At 35.1% G+C, this 15,186-nt stretch overlaps 1 protein-coding gene across 1 annotated transcript; it reads right to left on the bottom strand.

Annotated features, from left to right (window-relative positions):
- Positions 1-581: 581 nt before the first annotated feature.
- Positions 582-14,901, bottom strand: LOC104114793 (uncharacterized). Its single transcript, XM_009625324.4, has 8 exons — positions 14,745-14,901; positions 14,096-14,178; positions 12,140-12,213; positions 11,940-12,031; positions 2,556-2,664; positions 1,652-1,665; positions 997-1,098; positions 582-923 (listed from the first exon to the last, which is right to left on the bottom strand). Exons 1-8 carry the CDS (start codon positions 14,805-14,807, stop codon positions 783-785), a joined length of 678 nt encoding a protein of 225 aa, XP_009623619.1. The 5' UTR covers positions 14,808-14,901; the 3' UTR covers positions 582-782.
- Between the last annotated feature and the right edge of the window lie 285 nt (positions 14,902-15,186).

The following is a 15,186-nucleotide window of genomic DNA, read 5'->3' on the forward strand; positions in this document are numbered from 1 at the left end:
CCTCCTTAGGCTTGTCTCCAATTTCATCCCTGTTAGTTGATAATTTTAATGCTTTATAATATTTGTTAGTTAATTAGTTAGAAATATAAATCTCAATCTTTATAATTTAGAAAATTGTTTGGACTTGTGTTTCTTAGCAATATTGAACAACTGTAGTTAAACCTTAATTCTTTATGGGATTCGACGGACTTATAAACTGAATTATATTTGCAACGACCGCTTAGTCCTTTTTATAAGGTATAGTTGGGCGTGATCACTTTTCTTTTTATCTTTTTATTTATTATTTATTATGTATCATGAATGGGCCCGACCAATATATCTTTTTTATTTTACGTCCATAACTCTTCCTTGAACAGGCTTGGGCAGAATAACAGAGCAAGTAATAGTAGCATAACAAAAGAGCCTTCCTCGTTTATCTTTGCTCGTGACAATTATGATCTCTCGAGAGAATCGACGACTGCAATTAGTACTAACTTTTATTGGATTTCTTTTCCAATTCAAAGCTGATAGTTGCCCAATGCCACAAACATTATTAGAGACAGACATTTTCTACCACCACAAGTGACAACCCAACAAAGCCATAAAGAGAATGTTACACCATAACATTATATAATGTATATATCATGCATGCAACCTAAGCCATCACTTCTCACATTTTACAAATTAATAGGAGTAGCTCTTTGAAGATCTTCAATCTACTGGCCTCAAGAATTACTGATTCTAACAGATTAGATAATGAGATTGACGTTTACGCAAAACAAGTGTTCACATCTTCTATCAGTCTATGTGGTGGCTTCAGTTTTTGCATCTTCAAGCTCTAAGGTGGCGTTGAATCCGAATTCAGCTCCAATAGTAAACGATGATTTGAGTTCATCGGCAGTTTGGGTGGTGCTAATCTTGTTATCCTTCACTGACAAGTTCTCCTGCAGAACTTCAAAGTTTAGAGAAGATCTAATTGGAATTCAATAAAGTTTGAAATAATATTGATTAACTTACCTTCTTCACATAATCAGCGAGGGTTGAGGTAACAATTTCCCGGATTACAAAATTGGTAACTCGATCTTCACCAAGTATCTGCAGTAGAAAGTCCCTAGGAACCTGTGGAAGTCGTCAATCAGCTATCAAGAGTAAAGTAGAGAAATGCACTACAACTAGGATATCATTTCCCGTTTCCAGTAAAACATATTAAGAATATTATTCTCCGTATTTCTTAAAGAGGCAATTAAGAGCAAGAAGAACAATCACAATAATGAGGACCAATCTGCAAAATAATAAGCACAAGTACTTCAAACGAGCCACACTGACTTCAGGACACTTCTTATTCCAGGACATTTTAATTAAGATGTCTTTTGTCATCCTTGAAAAATCATCTTTCTCCATTTAAAACTCCATTCATCTCATTTATTTAACCCCTCCCCTATATGGAAAAATCATTCTTCTCCAGTCAAATTGACATGAAATAATAGTACTTTGTTTCATATTGATATTTAACATCTGGAAAAAAAAAAATCCTTTAGAAGTTTAAAAAAATACAACTACTGTTTTAGATACTCTCCAGCTAACGCCAGAAAATAATATATACAAACTTTTCTGGTCTTGGTGCTATCAAACAAGGTAAGATATATTGGGCTGAGCACCGCAATGTACATACCTTAGATGTTTTCCCTGGAGCAGCAACCATGCACACAACATTACAATAAGTTAGATTCACGCATTAGAGATTGAACGACTGTAAATTCACAAAATATTAAAAACGGAACATGGCATATTAGCTGAAGACCTGAAGTTGTATGTGATCACTGCGAAAGTGAGAGGGATATAGGAAAGAGAGATAGGATAAGACCTGACCAAACTTTGACGGCCTCCACTCTCTATCTACCAAGGCCCCCCAGAATTAAAATTGAAAGAAAAAACGCAAAAGCACCGGTCAATAGCATATTACGCAAAACAGGAATAGTTTTCACTCCCAAAACCACTATGTTCATTTCTTGCTTATCAAGTTTATCCAACTCATATTCTGCGAAAAGAGAATATTGTGATATATCCCCGGAGTCATTCTTGCAAAAATCATTGAAAATTAGTTGTCTATTCTGGTTATGACTTGTGCGAGAACAACATCGCTTGTCACACTGATCTCACTTGCCAACTTTCATGTTACCCAGTGCAAATGCTAGTTTCTGACATTTCCAAAGATTTTCCTGGCCAAGGACAAAGTTGACTGTTGAAACAAACAGGAGAAGAATTGAGAACTCTATATTTTTTAAAGACGCTGTGTCCGGGCCAAGTAGCGCGTACCTCGAAGAATTGAGAACTCTTACAAAACACAAATAGTAACATGACATGAATAAAGGATACTTTTGGAATGCCAAAGTCGAATCAGGTTAGGTACTTTATATGATTAAATGGAATAGACTGCCAAAAGCAAGTCAGATGTAAGAAGGAAAGAAAATATCGATAAGGTTGAGGAAATACTCAGTGATAATATTTGCGGCCATTAGGAGATTGAAAGTTGTAGTAATGTCTCCTTGATCAAAATCATTAAATAAAAATAGTACCTCCTTTTTCCCTGCGGAAGCCTGGAACAGGTGGTGCAGAACGTGCTAAATTTGCCAAAACTTTCTCAAAAACTATTCTTGTGTCCTCCTTGTCCACATCTACTCTGACCTAAGAAAATAAAATCAAGGAATTTGCAAAATACCACCAAACACATGGGAGAACAATATGCATCTTCAATACATAAGAGTGACTAACATATCAACACCTTATTAAGACGAGAAATACAAAAAATATACATGCATGTATACCAGTTTTAGTTATTGTTAATAGAAATCCCTACAGGCTTATATTCATATACAACAACAACAACAGACCCAGTGTAATCCCACAAGTGGGGTCTGGGGAGGGTAGTGTGTACGCAGACTTTACCCCTACCTTTAATAAGGCAGAGATGTTGTTTCTGGAAGATCCTCGGCAACCGCAACATTGAAAGCAAGCAAATTAAATTGAATACACCTACTTTATGCAAATAACTGTATAGACCGAACCGTTAAATGCATGATACATGTTATTTTTCTGCTCAAGCTGCTATCACTTAATCATGGGTTAAATTAAATTTTGTGTTCCACATAATGTTAAACAAAAAAATACCATATTTGTTTAGAATTAATTAAACTTGGTGTATATGTATATGCCTGGCTCGGTTTTTGTATGTATATTACCTATATATATGAAAGTGAATCGGTCTAATAGGCCAATCTATATATCAAAACTTGCAAAACAAGTTTACAATTTCCTTCTCGTAAAACAGATAACTATTTTATAAGTAACAATCAAGCTACAATTAACCACTGCATTGGAGTAATTAAGGAGTTTAGGTACGATACACTGGCTATATTCATATAATATATTCTAATTGGATACCAACAGGATCAAGATAAAGCCATGAAGTCTGTGGGAGTTGCTCCCGAAAAATGCTACTGAGCTATGGTTCGTTATCCAAATGTGTACAGCTTGTTTCTCCTTATACCAGGCAACCAATTTAGAAGTCAAGTGATCTGATACCTTGTGTGCTCTCATTGTATGGAGTGAAGAATATAGTGGAAATATCACAAATCAGACAGGCATTTTTAAATGTATTAGACACTTCCATTATAGGATTCTTATAAAAAAACACTTCCATTATGGAACAACCTTTTTTCACTAATACAGACAAGAAAAAAGATGCTCAGTTCATATAATTTTGGCTTCTTATAAATATTAGGCGGCATTGGGTTAGAAGGGACAGCTGGGGACAGGGAGGGCTTTAACTGTGATTAAAATGATGAAATAATAATTAACAAGAAGGTCCTTAAGCAGTTTGGTTCAGACCTTTCAGCTCTGTTTCTATGTAAGTTTTCCATGCTGAAAAAATGACAAGGATACCAAACAGTATCCTTCTATGTAAGTTTTCCATGCTGAAAAAATGACAAGGATACCAAACAGTACAGGTAAACTAATGATGAGGAAAAGGGGAGAAGAGAGAAGAGGCGCAGTTCGCTCTTACATTATCATCCTATTTTGGTTTGTCATGTACCTTTATATATCACAAGGTTAAACCTCAGAGCTGGAGTTCATTCAAGGATATCGGATTATTATTGAATACTATAAGTTATTACCAATACACTCTAAAGCTGCAGAGAGAATACTAGTCTGTCTCGTGAAGCAATGATCTTTGCCCATGTTCTGAGTCAGAGAAACATGCCTTGAATGTCAAATCTAATAAATACTTTTTCCAGGTCCCAATTTGAACATATTTCACTCGCCACAACCATAATTTTTCTTTTAAAAAAACATGAAATATCAAATTCTGCAGGTCAAAAAGGGAAAATCTCGCTACAAGGTACCTTCCTTTTTCTAATAACTAGTATCTATGAACGTGCGTTACACGTTAATAATGACACGTGATGATTTAAATATATATTTATATAAAGGAACAATAAAATTTAATTAATGAGAGAAATTTTATGTTTAATAATACAACAATCATCTAAATGCCGAAAAATATTATTACATTAGCATAATACATGAATTTAAAATAAAAGAACATCATCAAAACTTACACAAATGATCAATTTTGTCATCTTAGTTAGTAATTATGTATTATAGTTTAAAAGTATTTAATGTGATGATATCTTAACGAACACTTCTTTGTGGATATTTTTTTTTGTGTATGTTTCCTCCTAATGCTTTGGTTGCTCTGTCTTAACCAGAACTCTTGTTACTTAGAAGCACATTAACCGGTATCATAATTTTTGCATGTATGACATTATTGTCAAAACTTCTATATACCATATGCGTGCTATTACATAAACTATTCGACGTATGTAAGTTTTTCAGTAGCATGATAAGCATATTTTTCTTCAAAATTAACCTATATACAATAGAAGATCAATTTTAACTTAGTCTATTATATATACGGTGACACTAACATACGTAAGAAATAATAAACTTGACAACAAACATGTATGATAGAAGGCCATTTGGTATTAAAGTATTTAAGTATTCTTCTTGCTAGTAATTATTGGTATCATTTTCTGCTGAGTCAAAAGCTGAAAACTATTTTATTTTTACTATAAAATTTTGCAATCAACCTTTTATTTAGTTGATCAATATATTAATTTCTGCTAGCTAAGACATCTTTTTAATTCTATCGTGTGATTTACACAAATTGTGTTTTAATCTAACGATAGAAATATTTCTCTTATTAAATGCAGTACCATTACCATTGGGATTGATAACCAAGTGTTCAAGAAGAACCAAATCATCTTTTATTGGATGCTCTTCTTTGTTTCCAACACGAAGCAAGAAGACACTGAATACTGGATCTGTTCTTACTTTATATTTCTTGCCAGTTGAATCTTTTTTCATTTGAGGCCAGAAGTAGAACTTTGGCAAGATAGCTTTTACAGTCTCAGCTTTTGTCGATTCTAGAACTCCGGGCAATTATTTCAATCGTTTGACACTTAGCCATAAGTACTTCATCCCATATTATCAATTTTATTTTCCTTATAAATTTAGCACCATTGCTCTGCTTTGATATATTTGTGATAATTATTTAAGTTGTTTGAAGAGGTATATCAAATCTAAAGTGGGTGGCCTCGCAATAAAATTGTTATTGGTAGACCACTTGCTATTATTGCTAATAGTGGCATGCCTCTTAATATGATATTTGCAAGTAATGCATGACATAGGAATATTATTTCGATTCCACCGGAGGCATCTACAAGGAATAATCCCGTTATACCAGAGTCGACTCTTTATAATATAGTCTTGAAAGTTTGTTCTTGATCAGGATTTAGCTTTGATTGTGCTGGGCGAGTTGGAGCACTCCGAGAGTCTGCGTGATTTTGGCTATTGTAGGCGTATTAAGGTCGAAGAGGTTATGTGTAATGACCCAACCGGTCATTTTGACTTTTAGAACTCCGTTCCCTAAAATAAAACTTCCCGTATGTGCTTTTAATGATTTATGACTTACGGGGATGGTTGGTTCGGGATTTGGAAGTGTTTGGGTTGAAATCGGAACACTTGGTTCCTTAAGTTGGCTTTAAAAGGCCAAGTTTGACTTCGGCCAACATTTTGAGAAAACGACCCCGAAATAGAATTTTGATGATTCCAACAGCTCCGTATGGTGATTTTGGACTTAAGAACGTGTTCGGAATTTTATTTGAAAGTCCGTAGTTAAATTAGGCTTGAAATGACTAAAATAGGAATTTAAGTTTGGAAGTTTGACCGGGGAGTTGACTTTTTGATATCGAGGTCGAAATCAAGTTCCAAAAATTTTCATAGCTCCGTTATATAATTTATGACTTGTGTGCAAAATTTGAGGTCAATCGGACTTGATTTGATAGGTTTCGACATCGAATGTAGAAGTTGAAAATTTTAACTTTCATTAAGCTTGAATTGGAGCATAATTCGTGGTTTTAGCGACGTTTTATGTGATTTGAGGTTTCAAATAAGCTCGTATGATGTTTTAGGACTTGTTGGTATATTTGGTTGAGGTCCCGAGGGCCTCGGGTGAGTTTCGGATGATTAACGGATCAAAAGTTGGACTTAAAACAGCTGCTGCAATTTTTCTCTTCTGTTGGAAATTCTGGGCTGTGATCGAGACCCAAGATCGAGGGTCATGATCGAAAGCAAGGCTTGAGGGTCATGATCGAAGACCCAGGCTCGAGGGCCATGATCGAACCACGATCAAGGCCGAGGATCGAGGTCATGATCGAGGGATACCTGGGCAGAATTATAAAAGAGGTCATTCGTCCCATTCGCCATTTTTAACAAATTGGAGCTTGAGTAGAGGCGACTTTTGATAGATTTTCAAGGAAAGACATTGGGGTAAGTGATTCTAACTCGGATTTGGTCAATATACACGAATATATCATTGTTTTCACCATTTAATTAGTGTTTTGAGATTGAAATTTGGAAAATTTTAAAAATCTCATAGAAACGAATTTTTGAGATTTGGGTATCGATTCGGAGTCGGAATTGAGTGAAACTGGTATGGTTGGACTTGTAATTGAATGGGTTGTCGGATTTCGTAACTTTCGCCGGATTCCGAGACGTGGGCCCCACAGACGAATTTTTAATTAATTTCGGATTTTTATTGAAAAATGTAGTATTTTCTTATGCAATTGATTCCTATAATTTTTAGTGATTGTATCGAATTGTTTTTGGTTAGATTCGAGCCAATCAAAGTTGGATATTCGAGGAAAAGGCCTACTAGTGGATTAGATTGGAGCAAGACGAGGTAAGTCTCTTGTCTAATCTTGTGAGGGGGAAATTACCCCATAGGTAATTAAAGTAATAATTGTTGCTAATTGTGGGGGCTACGTACGCACGAGGTAACGAGAGTCCGTGCGTAGCTACTGTTAATGCTAAAGTCCGGGTAGTTTAGGACTCAAAGCATGAATTACTTGTGCAAATTGTATTCTTTGTTTAATTAATATTATTTGATATATATATATATATATATGTATTGTGAATTGTTAGATAAAAATATTAAAAGATGAAAATCACATATGATTAATTTTCTGTTTAAATTAATTAACTGTTAAAAGAAATTATTCATCCTCCCGAATTTATCTTATAATAAATATACTGTCCTTCCGGAGGTACATAAAAAAATGTCCTTCTTTCTTGTGGAGCCGGCAGAACGCCTCGGCAGGATAGATGCATCTATGGATCGCGCCGCACGTCCCTCGGCAGTGTACACGACACTCTGGATAGGGCCGTACGACCTAGGCAGAAATCGTGCCTAATAATAATAATTACACGATACATTGATGGTTTATTGCAGCTTGTAAAGTTAATTGATAAATTGAAAATTTATTGGAATTGAAGGAATTTAATTAATATATTGAGAATTGTTGCATTTGAAGGAATTTAATTATTTCTGCTGGTTAAAGAAAATCATTGTAAATTCTATAAATCATGTTGATCTAGATATTGCTATTTTTATTTTATTTATTATTATTGACCTTTAGTGAGTGTCAAATTCGACCATCTCGTCTCTACCACTTCGAGATTAGGCTTGCTACTTACTGGATACACGTTGTTTACGTACTCATACTACACTTGATGCACTTTTTGTGCAGGACCTGAGGCTAGTACTAGTGGAGGACCTATCATCTTACATCCACGTTATCCAGAGGCGTAGTGGTGAGCTGCCATTCTGCAGCTACCAGTGTCTCATTCTTGCATTTACATTCCGTCTATTTTATTTCAGACAATATTTGGAGTTTTGTATAATCTACTAGATGCTCATACACTTGTGACACCAGGTCTTGGCACATACATTGGTAGAATTTGGAATTGTATTATTTTCTTGGATTTAAGTTAATCAGTATCTTTTCAAATTTCTTTAATATTTCTAGAAAAATAATAAAATTATTCTGAAAATAATTGATATATGTTTAATTTATTTATTGGCTTGCCTAGCTGTAATGTTGGGTGCCATCACGACCCATAGGTGAAATTGGGTCGTGACATTATGGGAGTGATGTGTAAGATGAGCAGGGGAAGAGCGACTAGGCCAGACGAGATCCCGGTAGAATTCTGGAGGTGGAGTACGATGATTCCTTTGTACAAGAACAAGGGTGATATCCAAAACTGCAATAACTATAGGGGTATCAAGCTGTTGAGTCATACTATAAAAATTTGGGAGAGGGTGGGTGTGTCTTTTTCCGAGAATCAGTTTGGATTTAAGCCGGGGCGATCGACTACGGAAGCCATTCATCTGGTGAGGAGATTGGTAGAGCAGTATAGGGAGAGAAAGAAGGATCTACACATGGTGTTTATAGACCTAGAAAAAGCGTACGATAAAGTTCCGAGGGAGGTTCTGTGGAGATGTTTGGAGGTTAGCGGCGTTCCGGTAGCTTACACTAGGGTAATCAAGGACATGTATGATAGTGCTAAGACTCGGGTGAGGACAATGGGAGGTGACTCAGATCACTTTCCAGTAGTGATGGGGTTGCACCAGGGATCGGCTCTTAGCCCATTCTTATTTGCTCTGGCGATGGATGTGCTGACGCGGCACATTCAAGGGGAGGTGCCATGGTGCATGTTATTTGTCGATGACATAGTGCTGATTGACGAGACAAGGAGCGGGGTCAATGCGAGGCTGGAGGTCTGGAGGCAGACCCTAGAGTCTAAAGGTTTCAAGTTGAGCAGGACCAAAACGGAATACTTGGAGTGTAAGTTCAGTGACGGGACTCATGAAGTGGACGTGGAGGTGAAGCTTGATACCCAAGTCATCCCGATGAGGGGTAGTTTCAAGTATCTCGGGTCTATAATCCAAGGTAACGAGGAGATTGATGATGAGGTCTCCCACCGTATCGGTGCGGGGTGGATGAAATGGAGGCTCGCATCCGGTGTTTTGTGTAATAAGAAGGTGCCACCAAGACTTAAGGGTAAGTTCTACAGAGTGGTGGTTAGATCTACTATGTTGTATGGGGCTGAGTGTTGGCCAGTCAAGAACTCCCATGTTCAGAGGATGAAAGTAGCAGAAATGAGGATGCTGAGATGGATGTGTGGGCATACCAGGAGAGATAAGATTAGGAATGAAGTTATTCGGGACAAAGTGGGAGTGGCCCCCGTGGAGGACAAGATGCGGGAGTTGAGGCTGAAATGGTTCGGGCACGTGCAGAGGAGGAGTACGGATGCTCCTATTAGGAGGTGTGAGAGGATGACCGTGGCGGGGCTGAGAAGGGGTAGAGTAAGGCCGAAGAAGTATTGGGGAGAGGTGATTAGGCAGGATATGGCGCTACTTCAGCTCACTGAGGACATGATCCAGGATAGAAGGGTGTTAAGGTCGAAGATTAGGGTAGTTGGCTAGTAGGTAGTCGAGAGTTTCCCGTTCTTTTTTAGTAGTATTAGTAGCTCCCTTTTTTTCATTCGCTATGTGTATCGTATGTTCCAATTTGTTACTGTTTGATGCTATTTTCTGTTATTGGTTTCGTTGTTGTTGTTGTTGTTGTTATTGTTATTGTTGTTACTATAGTTGTCTTTCTCCCTTTTTCCTTATCGTCCTTTGTCCCCCTATTCTTTCTCTCTTCTTCCTCTTTCTTCGTCTTCTTCTTTTCTCTTTTCACATTTTCTTGAGCTGAGGGTCTATTGGAAACAGCCTATCTCGGTATCTCCCTCGCCAGGTATGGGTAAGGTCTGCGTACACATTACCCTCCCCAGACCCCACTTGTGGGATTATACTGGGTATGTTGTTGTTCTTGTTGTTGTGCTTCCTCAAACACTTGTGTAGCATTTTGATTCTTAATAATATACTATCCTTTTTACTTTGTGTTCTAACGCTCTTTTTATGAAATAAATTTATGTACCCTAAGATTTGTTTTAACTCGAATAAGAATTTTACTCATATGATGAATTTAAAAAATAATTGAATTGGGCTCTCTTGCTAAATAATTAATTTAAAATTTTAATTATTTAGTTTTAACATAAAAATAATTTATTTTATGTTGATTCAGATCTTAATATTAGTTTATCTTTTGTTTTGAATATTTAATCTTAATTATAATTTTATTCACCATAAATTTTATTTTCAAAGAGTAAAAGATAGATATGACATTTCACTTTTAGATCGTTATGTTTGTAGAATCATTACTGGTATTGACTCTTACCAACCATTTTTTTCTCTTTATCACACATTTATATTCTTAAATATTTTATTAGTTGTTGTTTAATAATTGGGTATTTTTAAATATTACACGAAAAATTGATAAAAAAAAATTATTTGAGTAGGAAAATAGTTTAAATATAAAATAAAAATATATTAACGTGGGGTATCTTTTTCTCAATTTCAACTCTTTATACAATCCATTTAATATTACTTTTATTTTTTATTGGTATTGAACATTATAAAGTGGTAATGTACTGCCAATACAGAGGATTCTTATAAAATTAATTTTATTAAACTTGCCAACATATTTTTAATAATAATTTAATAGACAAAATTTTATTAATTTTAAAATTTTAAATATTAAAAATTAGCATAGAAGATATTGTAGTCCAAAAAATAGGTTATTAAAGTTATGTTCTTTTCCTATGAGTTCTTTCGCTTAATATTTTAGGGCTATTTTGGTATATTAATATTGTATTTATGCTTTTATAATAATATAGTCTCTCCTTTTTCTAAATGAATTTGGACGATATAATGCATTCTCAAATTAAATTAGTAATAGGACATTATAATACGTTTTTAAATTAAATTAGTAATAGGAATTTTTAAGAAGTATATCCTAAAAGTAATAGGATTACATGACTAAAGATATTTACTTGTTTAATTTTATATGAATTAGACATCCCGAAAGTAATTATACTAATAGGATTCCTAAAGGTAATCATGTAGGATTCCTAACGTGTAGTATTATGTCCTACAACTAATAGGATTATAAGGCTAATATCTAGAATCCGGTTATGTCCTTTTATTATGAGTTATTATGCTTAATATCATAATGTTATTTTTGTAAACCGACATTATATTCATGCTTTTATAATAATATAGATTAGTAGTAATAGAAAATGGCAAGAAGAGTAAAAGTAGGTTGTATGTAGCTTTCGTTACTAATGTGTAAGGCAAAAATCTTTTCCTTTTTTAGGAGATGGCCTGAGGAAAAAGTAGACCACTATAAAAAATGGAGGTATTGTTTGTGTCAATACCATAAAGTGTCCTTTTCTTTTTTGACATTTTCCTCATCTTTGATATATTTTATACAATGGCCAATTATAAGCTAATCAAAGGCACGTAAACGTGTTCCCAATTCCATCGTATGAACAAGTACATGAGCTGTACACCTCAAATATACTCTCAAGAATAAACAAAGGGTGCTTCAAAATGAGATAATAAATTTAGATGAACTAAAGTTGATGAAAAGAAAGCAGTTTTGCGAGAATACATGTATCTTTTCAGCATCTTGGGATTCCACGGCTATCTTGGCATTTTTAACGCTTATCAAAGCCTCATCATCAGCAACAGATGCCTCTAGCCCTGTCATAACAGAGAAGACCATGACTCTAATAGACTAGTTGCAGACACAACCGCAGAAAAGACCAATTTTTCCATAAACAAAAAGAACCGAGGCTTGACTATAATCACCTGAACCAGCAGCAAATACTGGCTTGACCAAAGATCTTAGGCATCCTCGTGAGAAGATACAGTAATTTAATAACCTGGAACCACCATCTTGCATTAAGTGATAACTCTCTAAATGCAGTTATTGAGATGAGAAATCCTACTGAAATAAGATAGATAAATTACCATAGCTGTACCAGAATAAGAATGGATACCTGAAGTTCTTATGTGAGATTAAAAAGTTCTACAGGCCTAAGGTTCTTAAGAAATACAGCAGTTAGCAGGCCAAGTGTTAATCTCTAAGGTTCTTTATCCATCAAGAATTCCAAGTCTTCATCGTGTTGTCTTTTCAGTATACGAGCTATCAAAATTCTACCGTGGAGGAAAATAAGACAAGTTCGGATATCGTGTCTTTCTTTGTTAGCAAGGTTCCTAATTTAACAAATTGTAGGAACGTCCCTTGCAACTTCTAAAAGAGAATCCTCGAGTTTCTTTTCTCCCACTTTCAGATAAACACACTATTTTAATGCATTATCCATCACAGAGTCACTTTTTAGTCTCGTCAATTTCCTTGAACAGTCTCAGAAATACTACACCTCACAAATACTACATCATAACCTGTAACAGATCAGCAGGACACTTCAGCTATACCCAAGCGTAGTCCAAGAGAGTCAATTGCCAAAACACCTGGACCAATATGTGGTCCCCAATTCAAAAGGAACATTGCCTCTGCCAAAACCGTTAGAGAAGGGATAAGGATATTCCTAGTACCGAGAAGCATATATAGCAGAGGACCCACCTAGTAGAAGGCATGGAAGAAGTTGCTTTTTAATTTTCTTAGCTAAGTTTAGCAATCTGGAACCTCCCTTTTTTGTTTTTTGCTTTGTTTTGCTTTATATTACCTAAGTTGAAAATTACAGTTCTGTAATTTCTCCCTTTTTAGTTGAATATCAGTTCCCTGTTACATAACCCCTCTGCAGTAGCATGACGTATGAAAAATTAAAACAGAATGAGTTTATAAGCTGCACAATTTGTCCAAGTTGTACCAAAGCAAATCGGATGACAACTAAAAAGTCAGAGGTTCATTTTGTGATATGGAGCAGAGCTGGTCAAATTTCTTGCGTATATTTCGGTAAACAAAGGATTCATATACCCTACCTCAACTAGTTTAGGTATTGACTGATTTACTTGGTGAGATAACTTTCTGAACAAGCTGATCGGAAAATTATGATAAATAGATAAAAAGAATCCGCAAAACTTAGAGTTCAAGATAATGGTTGTTGATAAGATAAGAAGTGACAGTTCTTGGTTAATTCTTTCTATAACTTATTACCTTGCCACATTTTCTCTGTTATTCTTCTGTCTGATTTCCTTCTAGCATATCTATTTCTTACAGTAACACTACGATTAGACATTTTAGCCACTTTCTAACACTATGTTTGTATCTTAAAACCTTAACCTTTCCAATTATCAATCTTATAGTTTGTCGAGTAGAATTCCACAAAAATTTTCTCGCTAAACTAATGAACTAAATTATCATGATATTAAGATTCATATGTTTGTCACCAAGCATGCGGAATGTTAGAGTTCAGGCGTAATAATGAATTCCAGTTGTCATCGCATGTGTATTATCGTGTTATTGCATTTCTACAGCAATTTTACTTGAGTACATGATGCAGTTGAAAACTTTAAAAATAAATGTCTATAAAGATATGAAAACCAATATCCTGCACCATAAAGCTGAAATCCTTATGAAGTTTTATACTCCGATTTACTAATAAAATTACAGGAATTGCTTAATCATGCCATTATAGGAAGAGCGGTTAAAGAGAGCGGTTTTCCATTATCTGGGCTAGACGATGATAGATAAACATTACGAAAGAAGGAAACCAGGAAATTATAAGCGGAGAGTGAAGCATGCGGTAGACAAGACTTCAAAGGAAAAGCCACTTAATCAAAGGTGGTAGAGAAGTTGTTTACCCCTGATATGTAACTGCTGTTGCCGGATAAATTGCAGCATAGCTGGACAAGACATTCTTGGAGATAACCCTGACACCAGTGTGCTGTGAAAATAAAGCACAAAGAGACCAATAATGCACTAGTAATCAGCTCAAACGGGAATACTGTATGATGACCAACAAATGATAAGTCATAATATTTTCTTCGAAGAAAACACACACTTGTAATAATTCAAATAGAAAAACACACAAGCAATTCAGCCTAGTTGTTTGTTTGTTACAAAGCCTACTATTTACCCCGTCCCGTCCATCTATTTGCTGCTAAACAACACCCCTTAGTTGAGTGGGCTTTCTATATACAAGAAGGCCATTGTTTTTTTAAAAAAAATATAAAGAGCTTTAAATTATCTGAAAAAGGCTAAAGTGATAAAATAAAAATCGGAAAAGAACCCAATGAACTAGTCGGTTGCAGATCCAGCCCAAAATGTAAGCAGTAAACAAAAAATACTAATATGTTGAAACGCATTTGGAATCTTAAAGAACAAATACAATGTTGAAAATAAACTAAATAGTAACATTACAAGTATTGAAATTTTTTAAGAGAATTGATGCATTTGAAGAAGAAGATGAAGAAAAACAATAAAAGCTAAGAGTATTTTGGTTGCCCTTACTGGAGAGTGGATAAGTAGGTGGGGGGAGGGTGAAGCCATTGCCACTGCGCTCATTGCTGCCATGGAAGCAAAGAGAGAGCCGTTAACTTCTAATCTTGTTCGATTTGGGTTTTATATTTATCGGGTCGGGTTGGGGTTGGGGTGGGGTTTCAGTCCAGTGATTTATTCTAACTTTAAACTGTTTCTTTTTGCCTTTCAAAATGCAATTGAAAATATTTTCCATAACAAATATTGTATGTGAAAGTACTTCTTCGTTGGGAAAAATATTTTATGAATAATTATTCAGTGTTTGGATGGATAATGATTAGCCATTGTTCCACAATATTATCCCATTTTTTAGCCAACTAATTAAATTAACCGTGTTTCGTGCAGTCAGGTAATCTTTTTATAAATTCAGTTGACATAAAAGAGAGGAAAAAAATTAAATTAATCAAAAGTAAAC

This window comes from Nicotiana tomentosiformis, chromosome 5 (assembly GCF_000390325.3).
Source record: "Nicotiana tomentosiformis chromosome 5, ASM39032v3, whole genome shotgun sequence".
Taxonomy (NCBI): Eukaryota; Viridiplantae; Streptophyta; class Magnoliopsida; order Solanales; family Solanaceae; genus Nicotiana; species Nicotiana tomentosiformis.

Coding starts and splice junctions, on each gene's coding strand:
- LOC104114793 (XM_009625324.4), bottom strand. CDS start 14,807: ATGGCAGCAATGAGCGCAGTGGCAATGGCTTCACCCTCCCCCCACCTA. Junction 12,032..12,139: donor AGTATTTGCTGCTGGTTCAG/GTGATTATAGTC, acceptor CTGTTATGACAG/GGCTAGAGGCATCTGTTGCT. Junction 924..996: donor TCGCTGATTATGTGAAGAAG/GTAAGTTAATCA, acceptor GAAGTTCTGCAG/GAGAACTTGTCAGTGAAGGA.